At 46.0% G+C, this 12918-nt stretch overlaps 1 protein-coding gene across 2 annotated transcripts in view; it reads left to right on the top strand.

The window, feature by feature from the left end:
- The window catches only part of MAST1 (microtubule associated serine/threonine kinase 1), a 47754-nt gene extending 36963 nt beyond the window's left edge, over positions 1-10791 (top strand). For both annotated transcript variants that reach the window (XM_075859097.1, XM_075859096.1), the window contains exons 17-26: positions 810-932; positions 1562-1671; positions 1809-1969; positions 2729-2916; positions 2997-3176; positions 4341-4570; positions 6425-6547; positions 6640-6776; positions 7064-7248; positions 7422-10791. In XM_075859097.1, coding sequence (XP_075715212.1) covers positions 810-932; positions 1562-1671; positions 1809-1969; positions 2729-2916; positions 2997-3176; positions 4341-4570; positions 6425-6547; positions 6640-6776; positions 7064-7248; positions 7422-9817 — 3833 coding nt within the window. In that variant the 3' untranslated portion in view covers positions 9818-10791. The remainder of the gene's footprint in view (positions 1-809; positions 933-1561; positions 1672-1808; positions 1970-2728; positions 2917-2996; positions 3177-4340; positions 4571-6424; positions 6548-6639; positions 6777-7063; positions 7249-7421) is intronic.
- The last annotated feature ends 2127 nt before the right edge of the window (positions 10792-12918 follow it).

Here is a 12918-nt window from a genome sequence, read left to right as displayed (position 1 = left end):
CCCCCACAATGTTACTGAATAATACCCACACCATAACCACATAGTGACTGAATAATACCACCATACTGTTACTGAATAATACCGCCACACCATAACCACATATTATCACCAAATAATGGCTGAATAAAACCACTTTACAAAGACCAATATTGCCACCATACAGGGACCAAGTAGTGGTAGAAACCAGTTCTGAACAGGAGCTTTGCAGATCTATAAGCCAAAACAGTACAGGTACATCCAGTGATTCACAGTTGACGTCTTCTCAGATTTTAGTCGACTCGTCCACATTCCTTTTTCTTCTCCACCCAGCCCAGACCGCCATGATGATTTCTCCCAACAATGTCTCGTCTCTGCAGAGTTTGCTGCCCAGACGTCTTTGGCTCCTTGCTTTTCCTGAACCAACCACACTTTTTCTCAAACCTCTACACAAACTTCCTATTCTGCTGTCCCTTTTACAGTACCATACTGCCCCTCCCACAGGTGCAGCTATAACGACAGTTTGACCCCCTCAAAATAGTGCCCCCCTCGTTGTCCCATCCATTCGTAATAGCGATAAAACCGTCAGCAGCCTATCTCCGCATATATCCCCCTATTGCTGGATTTCGTTAAGGTGAAAGGGAGGAGCATGTGGCCCTCTATGCAGACAACATCCTTTTTTTCTAGTAGATGTTAAATCTTCTTTCTTAGCGGCCTTGTCCATAATTGACATAATTATCAATAATATAACAAAATTCAAAAAATTACACAATGAAAATAAACTAATTATATTGTTTTTCCAATATACAATTTTTTTCTATTTAACCCACTAGGGGGTGCTATTGAGGTGAAGGCCCACAAGTTTTTCACAGATTTGGACTGGAATGGGTTGCTGAGGCAGAAAGCAGAATTTATTCCTCATCTGGAGGCGGAGGATGATACCAGCTACTTTGACAGTGAGTATAATAAATGTGGCATGGTTCATAACATACATCCAATAACATCACTGTTGTAGTGATCGGGCAGGGAATGATCTGTGGTGGCATTGGCATTCTAGCATTTTCCTTTAAGGTTGCTTTAGATAAACCAACACATTTTGTTATATATATATATATATATTAGTATTAGCTGCATTTTAGCTCAGCTCCAAAAGTACATAGTTATGATCAGTGACTCCAGCTTAGCTGCATTGTTTGTTAGAGTCTGAGGTTGTCTAAAATCCATTTTCCGTATCATTATGTCCCCCATGCTTTACACTGCAGCTCTGCTTGTACAGATTAGCTTCTACCCTTTACAGCAGGGACAGAATGATTATAAATTCCAAGCAACTAAACCACCAGTGAGACAATGAGGATTATAGGAAACTGCCTCGCGTAGACTGAGCCCCGTAGGGGGAGGGTCTGTAGATCTGTATAGGTTTTTTTTCTTAGGTTTTTGCTATCCATAAAACCCACGTACAGACCTGTGTGCACATACTAAACAGAATACCATCTTCTAACCTCGCCTGACCATATCTGGTACGGTTAACCCCATCATGGCTGGATATTACAGGGATGATTCATTAATGTTTTATTTACCTTTACAGCTCGGTCGGATCGTTATCAGCATATTAACTCCTACGATGAAGATGATACGAATGATGAAGACTCTGTGGAGATCAGACAGTTTTCATCCTGTACTCCAAGATTCAGTAAAGTAAATGCCCCTCCTGGATATTGTAAATGTAGACCCCATCCTTCTCACCTAAAGCCAGTGTGCGGGTGGTGTATTTCCCCTTTAAGAAAGGTGCAGGTATTTTCACACACAGAGCATTGCTTTTCCCATGTATATAGGTTTACAGTAGCATGGAGCAGCTGTCCCAGTTGGAGCACAAACCCTCCACCCCTGCCCAAGACTCCACCAAACAAGAGCGCTCCGAGAGGACAAGCAAGAGGGAGACCCTTGGCGGGGTCACCCTGAGAGATCGCTGCTGGAGGACCGTGTCTCCTGAAATGTGAGTGTGTGAGAACACCTTCCTATTAGGGCTAATACGGCATATTTAGGTAAGAAAGGGTGAGGACCCCCACATAGGACCCCCCTTTATTAGCCAGAGTGGAAGAAGGGAGAGCTGCTGCCAGGAATATCTCTTCTCTGGAGGACCCATCACATGTTCAGCTCATGTTATGTAACTTGGGCTTACTGATTCTGCAACTTTCTAATATTAATTTGTTTCAAGATCTCTGATTGCTATTAGTGAATGGAAAAATTGTTTTTATAAATGCACAAACTTTCTCACAGCTGAGGGTTTGTTAAAATTGTATCCAGTCTAGATAATCTTCTATTAGCTAAACACATCAGCAGCACATTTCCTCTTCTGTCGTGTTTGTTACAATGTATCAGTGCAGGTTAAAGAGTGATTGCACTTTCATCAAACATTCGAAATGTCAGCTGAGCACGACTATTTCAGGGTGCAATTAGTTTGCGAGTCGCATGCGATATGGACATTGTGACATCCAAAAGAAACCCAAGAAAAGAAAAAACACTGACAAGTCGCAAATTAGTCGCAGTCGCACGCAACTTCCATTAATGTCTATCCCAGCAAAATCACGTGTGTCTTGTGAACTGCGACCAAAAATCCAGCAGGTTTGAATTTTTTGCAACAGTCGCGTGTCGTAAAGCGACCACATACAATTACTCAATTACAATTGTAACAAACATATACCCCGGGTTCCTAGCTACAACTCTGCGTAAACTTTAAATATCTTTCTTGCAGGAAGCATTTCTCAGATGCTGCGGACGCTGACTCCAGCCCCCCATTGGCTGCCAGGCGCCGCTTCTCCGCCTTGGTGGATACAGCTCGCTTCGTGGCGCCTCTAGAAGGAGAAGGAGAAGGCAGAGTAAAAAGCAGCAGCGGACATCAGCTTGGTCAAAGTAAAATCCCCCTGGGAGAACTAGAAGCAGGTGAGTGACCCCATAAATATGTTATATTGGGAGCCATTATATAAAATAGTTGTAATGTTCCTGCCTGTCACTCTACCCAGACAAGTCTTCAGAATCACAAATGCAACAGGACACAGACTCCTCCCCCCGCGCCACCAATGACTTGGTCCTGCGCAGAGCTCGTCACCAGCACCTCTCCGGGGACAGCGAACGGAGGAGAGCTGGAGGAAAGGTTATCAAGTCCGCTTCCACCACCGCACTCTCTGTCATGATTCCTACAGGTGAGCGTCATGACTGCTTTCTCATTCCAGGCGTCATCATACAGTACAATAAAAAAGGATTTGTAACGGCAAGGTCTATATATTGGGGTGTCAAAGCTTGGCCTTCTTGATAAGATCAAGTGTAGTATCTGTTCTGATCAGTGGCTAGAATTAGGGCCATTGGTAATGGACAGGTACAACTTATGCAAGGTGGTTTAGACCTGGTTTGGCCCAGTGGCTACTTGTAGGCCACTAGCAGTCATCTGATCCAGTGGTCCCCAACCACCGGGCCGTGGACCAATACCGGGCCGTGGATCATTTGGTACTGGGCCGTGGACCAATGACAGGCCTCGGATCATTTGGTACCGAGCCTTGATGGCCGCAGGGAATTCCGGGCGAAAGACCGCACCAAACTGTGGTGCAGTCTTTCGCCCAGAATGTCCACTGCAGAAAACGGCAGCATTTAGCTAGCAGGCTGGCCTCTTGGTATGATGTTTCATCAAAGGAGACTGCTGCTGAGCCTGTGATTGGCTGGAGCGATGGTCACATGGAATGAAACGTCGTTCCAGGAAGCCGGCCCTCTGACGCTGGTCCGTGACACTTGCATCATGGCTTTCTGATGGCTGGGGAATAGGTCGCGGGTCATTTCTCCGTTTGGAGAGGGCTTATGATAGACCGCATCCGATTGAGCACTTTTTTGTGGCACTTGGGTGAAGAGAGCAGGATCTCGGACTCTCAAAAAATACCAATACTTAATACTTCATTGTCCTTATTCATTTTAGGCTCTTAGGAGCAAAGTCACATTATTGTACATATGGAGGAAGTGAGATAAATGGCTGCCAGACACCTTTGGCACTGCTTATCTGCAGGGTCACTATTTTTGTTCAGAAAGACTTCAAGCAGGTTTCAATGAGCACCTTGTAATGATTAATTTCCCCTGTGGTGGCGCTGCAGAGTAATTGAAAATTTTCTGCCGGGTTCCCCCACAGATTACAGCTGAACGCTGGGGCTTATAAGTCGGGGTACCATCTAACAAAAAGGGATTGTCATAAGTGGAGAACCCCTTTACAACTAGACCACATATATGTACAAGGAAAACTTTCAAGGCTCATATGGAAGCTAGACTCCTTATCTGGCCTGCAAGTTTATGATATTCTGTGTATAAATATTTCCTCCCCCCCGCAGTTGAACAGCACAGCAGTTCACCCCTGGTCAGTCCGATGTCTCCCCGCTCTCTCTCATCCAATCCATCTTCACGAGACTCTTCTCCCAGCCGTGACTACACCCCAGCAGTCAGCAGTCTCCGCTCCCCCATATCCATCCAGCGATCAGGAAAAAAGTATGGCTTCACCTTGAGGGCCATTCGAGTGTACATGGGGGAGAGTGACGTTTACAGCGTTCAACACATAGTTTGGGTAAGTGTGTGAATTGTGGGCAGTTACTGTCATGGGGTGAGCTCCTCTATGGGACATAAAGAGATGGCTGTATAATAATAGTCATAGGTTATCTACAGGGGAGAGGAAGCACCCCAGAAGGACCAACAGTAACACCCCAGCCAATAATCTTTTATATAGCATACAACATCCCTAGGCTATGTAGACCTGATTCAGTCCAAGCTCCCCACCATCCAACACAAGGCTGGCCCTGTCCTTAACGTCCACACTATTAGCTATAATATCATCTTGCCAGAGGATCTTAGTGATAATAGCAGATCTAAAGATGGCCATACACCTTCAATAGCTGTCAGACGAATGCTTGTTCGGCCGACAGCTGTTCCTCCGAGATCTCCCCATACACATGCACGCTCAGTTCAGCTGAGTGTTCATGTGTTCTCAATATGGAGAGGGGAATGAGTCGCTGCCAGACACCTCTCCCTTGAGAACCAAGCATCGGGCATGTTCAAATTCAACATGTCCATCCTTTTTCTCCCCGACGTCTGTCGAACTAATGTCGGCCGAACATCTAAAATGCATTAGATGGTTGGACTGTGCCACTGAAATCGGCGAGTTCTCCAAACGTTGGTCTAATGTGTATGGCCACCTTAAGAAGCTCCATGTTGGAGCCACCAGAAAGTATCTGTACTAAGGAGTCTAGTTTTCTAGACCACGTCTGTAGGTTTTTATTGCTGCTGTAAAATTTTAGAAAATAAGTCAAGTTAAGGAAATAAACCAGGATTGAGCAGCTAAGTCTTAAACATCACCATCAATCAGGGGGGAAAAAGACAGTCTAAGGGCATGCCCCCATGTGGCGGATTTCCTCCGCAACTGTCCGCATCAATGCCGCACCTAATCCGGGTTGCGGATTACGGCTGCGGATCTGCCCAAAATGTGCAGTAAATTGATGCGGACTAGCTGCTGCGGACTGCGGTAAAAGTGCTTCCCTTCTCTCTATCAGTGCAGGATAGAGAGAAGGGACAGCACTTTCCCTAGTGAAGGTAAACAAATTTCATACTTACCGGCCGTTGTCTTGGTGACGCGTCCCTCTTTCGGCATCCAGCCCGACCTCCCTGGATGACGCGGCAGTCCATGTGACCGCTGCAGCCTGTTATTGGCCTGTGATTGGCTGCAGCCGTCACTAAGACTGAAACGTCATCCTGGGAAGCCGGACTGGAGACAGAAGCAGGGAGTTCTCGGTAAGTATGAACTTCTATTTTTTTTACAGGTTGCTGTATATTGGGATCGGTAGTCACTGTCCAGGGTGCAGAAACAGTTACTGCCGATCGCTTAACTCTTTCAGCACCCTGGACAGTGACTATTTACTGACGTCTCCTAGCAACGCTCCCGTAATTACGGGAGCCCCATTGACTTCCTCAGTCTGGCTGTAGACCTAGAAATACATAGGTCCAGCCAGAATGAAGAAATGTCATGGCAAAAAAGCAAGACGCATCCGCAGCACACATAACATGTGCATGACAGCTGCGGACTTCATTGCGGAATTTAGAATCTCCATTGAAGTCAATGGAGAAATTCCGCCATGAGTCCGCAACCAGTCCGCCACTGCTCCGCAACAGACAGAGCATGCTGCGGACACCAAATTCCGCTCCCCAGCCTATGCTCCGCAGCGGAATTTTACGCATCGTCTAAACGAACACTTCTAAATTAAAGTGGAAGTCAATGGAGAAACGGCTCCGCTGCGGATTAACGCTGCGGAGTGTCCGCAGCGGAATTCAAGTGAAATTCCGCCACGTGTGAACCCAGCCTAAAAAGGAAGCTACAAAATTCAATCCATGATCAAATCTGAAATGCCTATTTCCCTTCTCTTTTTCCCAGCACGTTGAGGATGGAGGGCCAGCTCATGAGGCAGGACTATGTGCCGGTGACCTTATTACTCATGTTAATGGAGAGCCTGTACATGGTCTGGTGCACACTGAAGTGGTTGAGCTGATCCTGAAGGTAGGAGCTTTGTGGAGAAGTCAAAAACATTAGTCTTCAATTGTTCAGTTGAGTCCTAAATGTACTGACGGCCCCCAAATTCCTCCCCACAGAGTGGTAACAAGGTGCTGGTCACCACAACACCTTTTGAGAACACATCAATCAGAACTGGCCCAGCCAGGAGGAGCAGCTACAAGTCCAAGATGGCCCGGAGAAGCAAGAGGAGCATGGGGAGAGAAGGTCAAGAATGGTAAGAGATGTGGAAATGCGAATAAGTGAGCAGAAAAAGTTCATAGATCCAAGAAGAAAAGAGGAGAAAATTATGAGGAACACTGCTGTGGAAAAATGCGGGTCAAAGGTGCATGGGGTGGACGACCATAGTGATAGACTCCGTGTGCAAGCCAGTGAGAAGTACTGGTCATATGGTCTCATCATCTAATAATGTAGTACCAGATATTGGGTACATGGTTACCTAGCATTTCTTCTCTTTTTTCCATTCCTTCTTCTTTCTGTCCTGTCTCTCTCTTCCCTTAACAGCAAGAAGCGCAGTTCTCTCTTTCGTAAGATCACCAAGCAGTCCAATCTTCTGCATACCAGCCGCTCTCTATCTTCTCTCAGCCGCTCTCTCTCCTCTAGCGACAGTCTGCCAGGATCTCCTACTCACAGCCTCTCTGCCCGTTCTCCAACTCACAGCTATCGCTCAATGGATTCTGCATATCTAGGTAGGGTTGATGCTCTATAAATGGGTTAAGGTCTTAAAGTCTCCTGCACGGAGAAGTATCATCTACCAGAGAAAGCTTTCCACTAGTCACTTTGAAGGGGACTCTGCAATTTATTGAGTACCTAGAGAAAAAACATATGGCATACTAATATTCTTCTTTCTTGTATTCTACAGGTGCCTCCTCACAAGGCAGCTCCCCTTCATCCAGCACTCCTAATTCTCCTGCCCCTCCTCCTCCATCTTCCTCCACATCTTGTGCCTCCACATCTTCCTCTACATCTTCTCCAGCACCACCCTCTCCCCACATTCGCCCCAGTACACTACACGGCCTGTCCCCAAAACTTCACCGCCAATACCGCTCAGCACGTTGCAAGTCTGCTGGTAATATGCCACTTTCTCCTCTAGCTCATACTCCATCACCTACTGCTGCTGCCTCCCCTCCTCTGCTTCCAAGCCACAGTGTAGGAAGCAGTCTGACCACACAGAGCTTCCCTCCAAAGTTACATCCTTCCCCTCCTGTCTCCCGTCCACGTCCTAAGAGTGCAGAACCTCCACGTTCCCCTCTTCTGAAGAGAGTGCAGTCCGCAGAGAAGTTGGGTGGAGGAGGAAGTGGTGGAGCACCTAGAAAACAGGAGCCAGGAGGTGGTGGGGGAACCCCAGATGGAGAACTAGGAGAAACGCTTGGAGGTAGATCACAAGCAGTTAGGAGAGTAGGTAGACAGGAGTCTCCACGGAGCTTATGTGCAGCAGATCTATGTGCAGTAGAGAGTTTAGAGAGACTGGAAGGTGACTTGGGAGCTTTACAGCAGACCGAGGGACACAAAAGTACTGAGGGAAAGGTTCAAGTAGTCGGAAAAATAGGTACAGTAGTACGAAGTCCTGCTACATATTCACCACAAGAGCCTCCATCTATTTCAACTTCTGCCCTTACAACACAAGGTGACCCTTCCCATGCTATGGTGGGGAGATGCCAGGTGAAGACTCTGAGTCCTGTCCAGGAACACGAGGGCAGAAGAGGTGAAGGCGAAGAAGGTGTAGGAGAGGGAGACGGAAAAAAAGGAGAAAAGGGAGAGGAGGATGAAGAAGATTGTGGAACCATGAGAGAACGCTGGTATCTAGAAGTGGTAGAAGAGTTGACTACAGTAGGGAAAAGTGCACCCCATGTTAGCACTAAAGGGGCCCCTTCTAATCTTAAAGACTGTTTACATTCTGTCAAGCCCAAGAGTGTTGAAGCTGACCAAATGAAGAGCGCATCTACGGCCTTCTCACATGTACAGTCTGATGTCTTGCACCCAGCAAAGAATAAAGACCTTGAGGTTTCCTCTGTAAAGGCTTCTGCCCCTAAAATCCCAACCACTTCATCTCAACAAGCTGAAATAAAGTGGCCAGTCCCCAACAATATAAAATGTGATCCATCCTGCAGTATTAAGGATGAGAAGCCAATTGCCGACGTTCAGAAATGTCCATCTCTTTCTCGATCCAATGCAAAACACCCTGAAGCATTCCAGTCTTCTTCTTCTCACCCTGTTAGATTAAGGGATGCCAAAGTTGATGATTTAAAGGTTTCCACCTCCAGCACAAATGGTTTAAAGCCTGGACCAACGCAGACCACCAATTTACTCCCTGATAAGACCAGTGATTGCAAAGTAGAACATACAAAATTGATTCCATCTCTCCCTGCCACTGTAAATGTCAAAGGGAGTGGATTGACTGCTGAGGTTTCATCAGCGCTTCCACCAGGTTCACCAGCTGTTTCTCCCATAAGTATACAGATAACCAAATCCGAAAATGAACAAATGAGAATGACTACCACAGTGACCAATAATATTACACTGATTGGGAAGGAATCATGTCAGACCAAGGTGACCAGCAGTCTCCCGCCTGTTTCCATAAATGAAGGAGTAGATAAAGTGGTGTCCACCCAACCTATTCTAAGTGCAACTGAGAAGAGCCAAACATTAGCAAGCAATACCCCAACCATAAGCAAGACAAATGGAACAGAAAGTGAGAAGACTAAGGCGGCCATGGCTCCATTAGCAGTTAAAGTCAGTTGCACCGAAGCTGGGCAGACAAGCTTTACCGATAACACCCCAGTTATAAGTAGGCGTTCAGGAACCGAACAAGACAAGTCAAGGACAACCCGGCCATCGAGTACTCAGAAGACAAGTGAAGAAACGAGAACTCGGGCAAAGATGTCCACTGCTGCTTCTGATAGTAGCATCAGCAAAATTTTGAGCGATCAGTTTAAGAAGACCACCATCTCTCCAAGCTTTGATAGAGTAAACATGGTAGACACCACCCAAGTCAAGTTTCCTCCTCCGCTAAAATGTAATAAACTTATTACTGGGGTAGACAACCAGACGACCAAAACTGTTACTGGAAGTTCTGACGCTGACAAAAAGCAGAGCAAGGTGTCCACATCTTCTATTAAGGGGACAGAAGCAGATCAACCCAAGGAGTCACCAGTAACAATTAGGATTAGTGGAGCTGAAAGTGACACCCAGAGCCCAACCTCAAAATCTCCAGGTTCCCAGACAGCACCCACAGTCGCAGGTCTGCGGCGCTCCTAAGGAAAGCAGTTTCTCGTCTTCGTCAGGGTGAAAGAATGAAGATGTCCATTATATTATCAATTTAGCCCCTCTATATTCAGGAGAGAGGAATGAAAAGGGGTCAGTTTTCCTATCTGCCCCACACTGGATTCTTGAAGTAAGCCTTATTGCCCCTCTACAGCCTCTAGGAGAGGTGGGGGCTGCACAGGCGTGTATGTATGTGTGTGTCTGTGTGTGTGTGTCTGTGTATCCGTGTGTTTGTGCTGTGCCTTAATTGTTATTTAGTTGGGAAAAAGTTACTGCACACACACACACACTTAGTGCTAGAAACTAAAGAGATCATAGAGTAACACTCAGCAGGTCTGTCCCGAGGTTGAACAGGTAGAGACACTTCATATGGACCCGTTCCCAACAAACATTGGAGCCAGCCATTTGCTTGCCAGAAACTAGTGGAAACATTGAGATGTTGATGTCACGTTTTACTCCCTAAATGGCTGCCTACTGTCTTTGTTGGTGACGAGTCCCCTTAAAGGGAGGGTTAACAGAGTAATGAGCTGCAGGTTTCTGACATGTCCCCTGCATGACATCACTGCCACCACCATTACCCTTTCCTGAGACCTCATTCTGTGCTCAAACCTTCCGACCTATGACATCACCTCCCAGCCTATGATGTCATCATGAGCCTGTGCCACGTCCGGTAATGTCCTGCCATGCCTTGTCTTATCTACATATAGAAACATACGTCTATACATATGGAGTATATTTATCTGGACGCACTATATATATAGATCTATATAAATATATAAATATATTGTCTATAGGGGCTGCACTATTTCTATGCAAGAAGATTTATGGTAAATTTAACCCTGTCAGTTGCTGGCTGGCCGCTTTGGTTCACTGTCGGCACTATGGAGGTTACTTTGTGAACTATTGTAATTTTTTTTAATTTATTTACTTTTGTGTATTTTTTTAATCAATAAAGCTGTGCCCCGCTACCCTTCATGTCCCCCGTACCTTTATTTGATACTTTTGGGGTAAATTTTGGGCTAAATATTAGATATGCAATGCCCTGCATTCCCCGCAAGGGCGGGAGCTGTAGAACACCCAAGGTTAAACTGTTCATTGGCAAACTAGTTGTGTGGCCTTTTTGGCAATAGGGGAACAAATTAGGTCATAAAGTGACTGCTGACTGCAAAGAAAACATCACCAGGGCACTTCATGACCAAAACTTAGGCTGGGGCTCGCCCTCGAAAGGGCAATGAAATCCAGGACTTTACTGCAACTCGGGTCAGAACTTTCCTATAGGAAAATAATGTTGCAAGCAATTTTTGGAGACACGGGTGTGTTATGCCCTATATTAGTGAGGGGCACCTATCATGGATACACACCACCAGTAGGTATGGTCCCTGGTGACCCAAAAAGCAAGATAGTCCAAGTCACCTGTACTGGATTGGTTTTTCCGGGATCCGTCATTTCATAAGTCGAGTCCTTAAAGTGAGTGTTACATGCAGGTTCAATGAGAAGTCCATCACCTCAAATAAAATTGCTGTATACCAGTTGCTTCCCCCAAACTACCATGGCCACGTGTGGACTGATGTAAAACTGTCGCTTCTGGTGCGTCCGAGGCTCCTGTTCATGTTTAGAAGGTTGATTTTGGGAATTCTCTTGCAGGAGGATTTATCACTCACTGAAACTGTAATTTCTTAAAAAGCAGGCGACCAAATTAGATTAGAGACCAGATTACCATATTATGGTGGAAATTAAATTGCTGCACTATTAGAGATGGATATTACTCTACAATGATAGTTTTATGTGGCGTTCAACGAGGACAGGAATGCAGTAATGTGAGGGAAAACAGAGAAAAAGGGGGATCGGAGCCAGTTACAAGGTGGCCCATAGTACAAACCAGAAACTGTGGCATTGGCTCCGTATATAACTGTCTTGTGAGACAGTCCGTTATAATGTGGCCTATATCACAGTTACGTACAGAACAGTCCCTTTTGTGTACTATACAAACATTTTTACCTGGTGGGCCAGTGTTCAATTCTAAGTCTACTTCTAGATGGCCCAGTGTATAGTACAGACGTCATCCCCTGATCCCTCTTTCCTGGTAGAGACCAGCATGAGAGGAGGTGGAGACAAGACCCTTTTACTGGGGGGAGTGGGAGACCAGTCCCTTCCGAATCCTGGTGGAGACCAGCCCCTCATGCTTTTGGTGGCCCCATGTACAATAAAGGACCTATTTCCCAAAAAGGAGAGCATATATGAAGCTAAGTGACATCACAGTTGGAGCCAATTTTGTACATATTAAACTGCAGAATGAATGCCTGGTGGACATCTCGGTGATGGAGACGTTTGCTGAAGACACAAGCGATGAAAATAAAATGTCGATACTATTTTCAAACAATTCACCGGATGGTGCCGACTACTAAAAATAAACAGAAGATTCCCTCTAACCTAGAGAAATGCAAACATAAGATTTAATTTAGATAAGGTTTAAGGCTGTTCCTAGTTGAGTAAGTATAGATGGTGGAGAATCCTAGATAGTCCACCCAGTAATTTAAAGGGGTTGTCCAAGCATGGACAACTGATAACCTATCCGCAGGATAGGTCATCAGTATATGATCGGTGGGTGTCCGTCACATGGACCCTGCACAGATCCGCTGCAGATGGCTCCAGTCACAGAATAGCAGCCAAGCTTCAGTACTGCTCCTATTCAAGTCTGCAGGACGGCCGTTATGCAGCAGTTGGAGTCATCTGCTTCTGGCTTTGACTACTGCATACCCTTCATAACATCCGGCTCCCGGAGGCAGCCAGAGCAGCTGATCGGTGCGGGGTCCAGGTGTCGGACCCGCACCAATCATATACTGATGACCTATCCAATGGATAGGTCATCAGTTGTCCCTACGTGGACAACCCTTTTAAGTAAAGGGCAAAGGCCCTAAAAGGGGTGAAGATGTAACAATTGTACCTGTGGCCTGGTGCCTGGTGCCATGATTACAGCTTACACTGCCCTAGGCACTAAACTTGAATATACCCTATTCATTGGTTTATTATTTGTGCCTACCCATTATCGTCATGATTCGCTTGTTTCTGAGTAATCATAATAATAATTGGTCAGT

This window comes from Rhinoderma darwinii, chromosome 3 (genome assembly GCF_050947455.1).
Source record: "Rhinoderma darwinii isolate aRhiDar2 chromosome 3, aRhiDar2.hap1, whole genome shotgun sequence".
Taxonomy (NCBI): domain Eukaryota; kingdom Metazoa; phylum Chordata; class Amphibia; order Anura; family Rhinodermatidae; genus Rhinoderma; species Rhinoderma darwinii.
The sequence above is the reverse complement of the archived record's forward strand: the minus strand, read 5'-3'. Positions and strand labels throughout refer to the sequence as shown.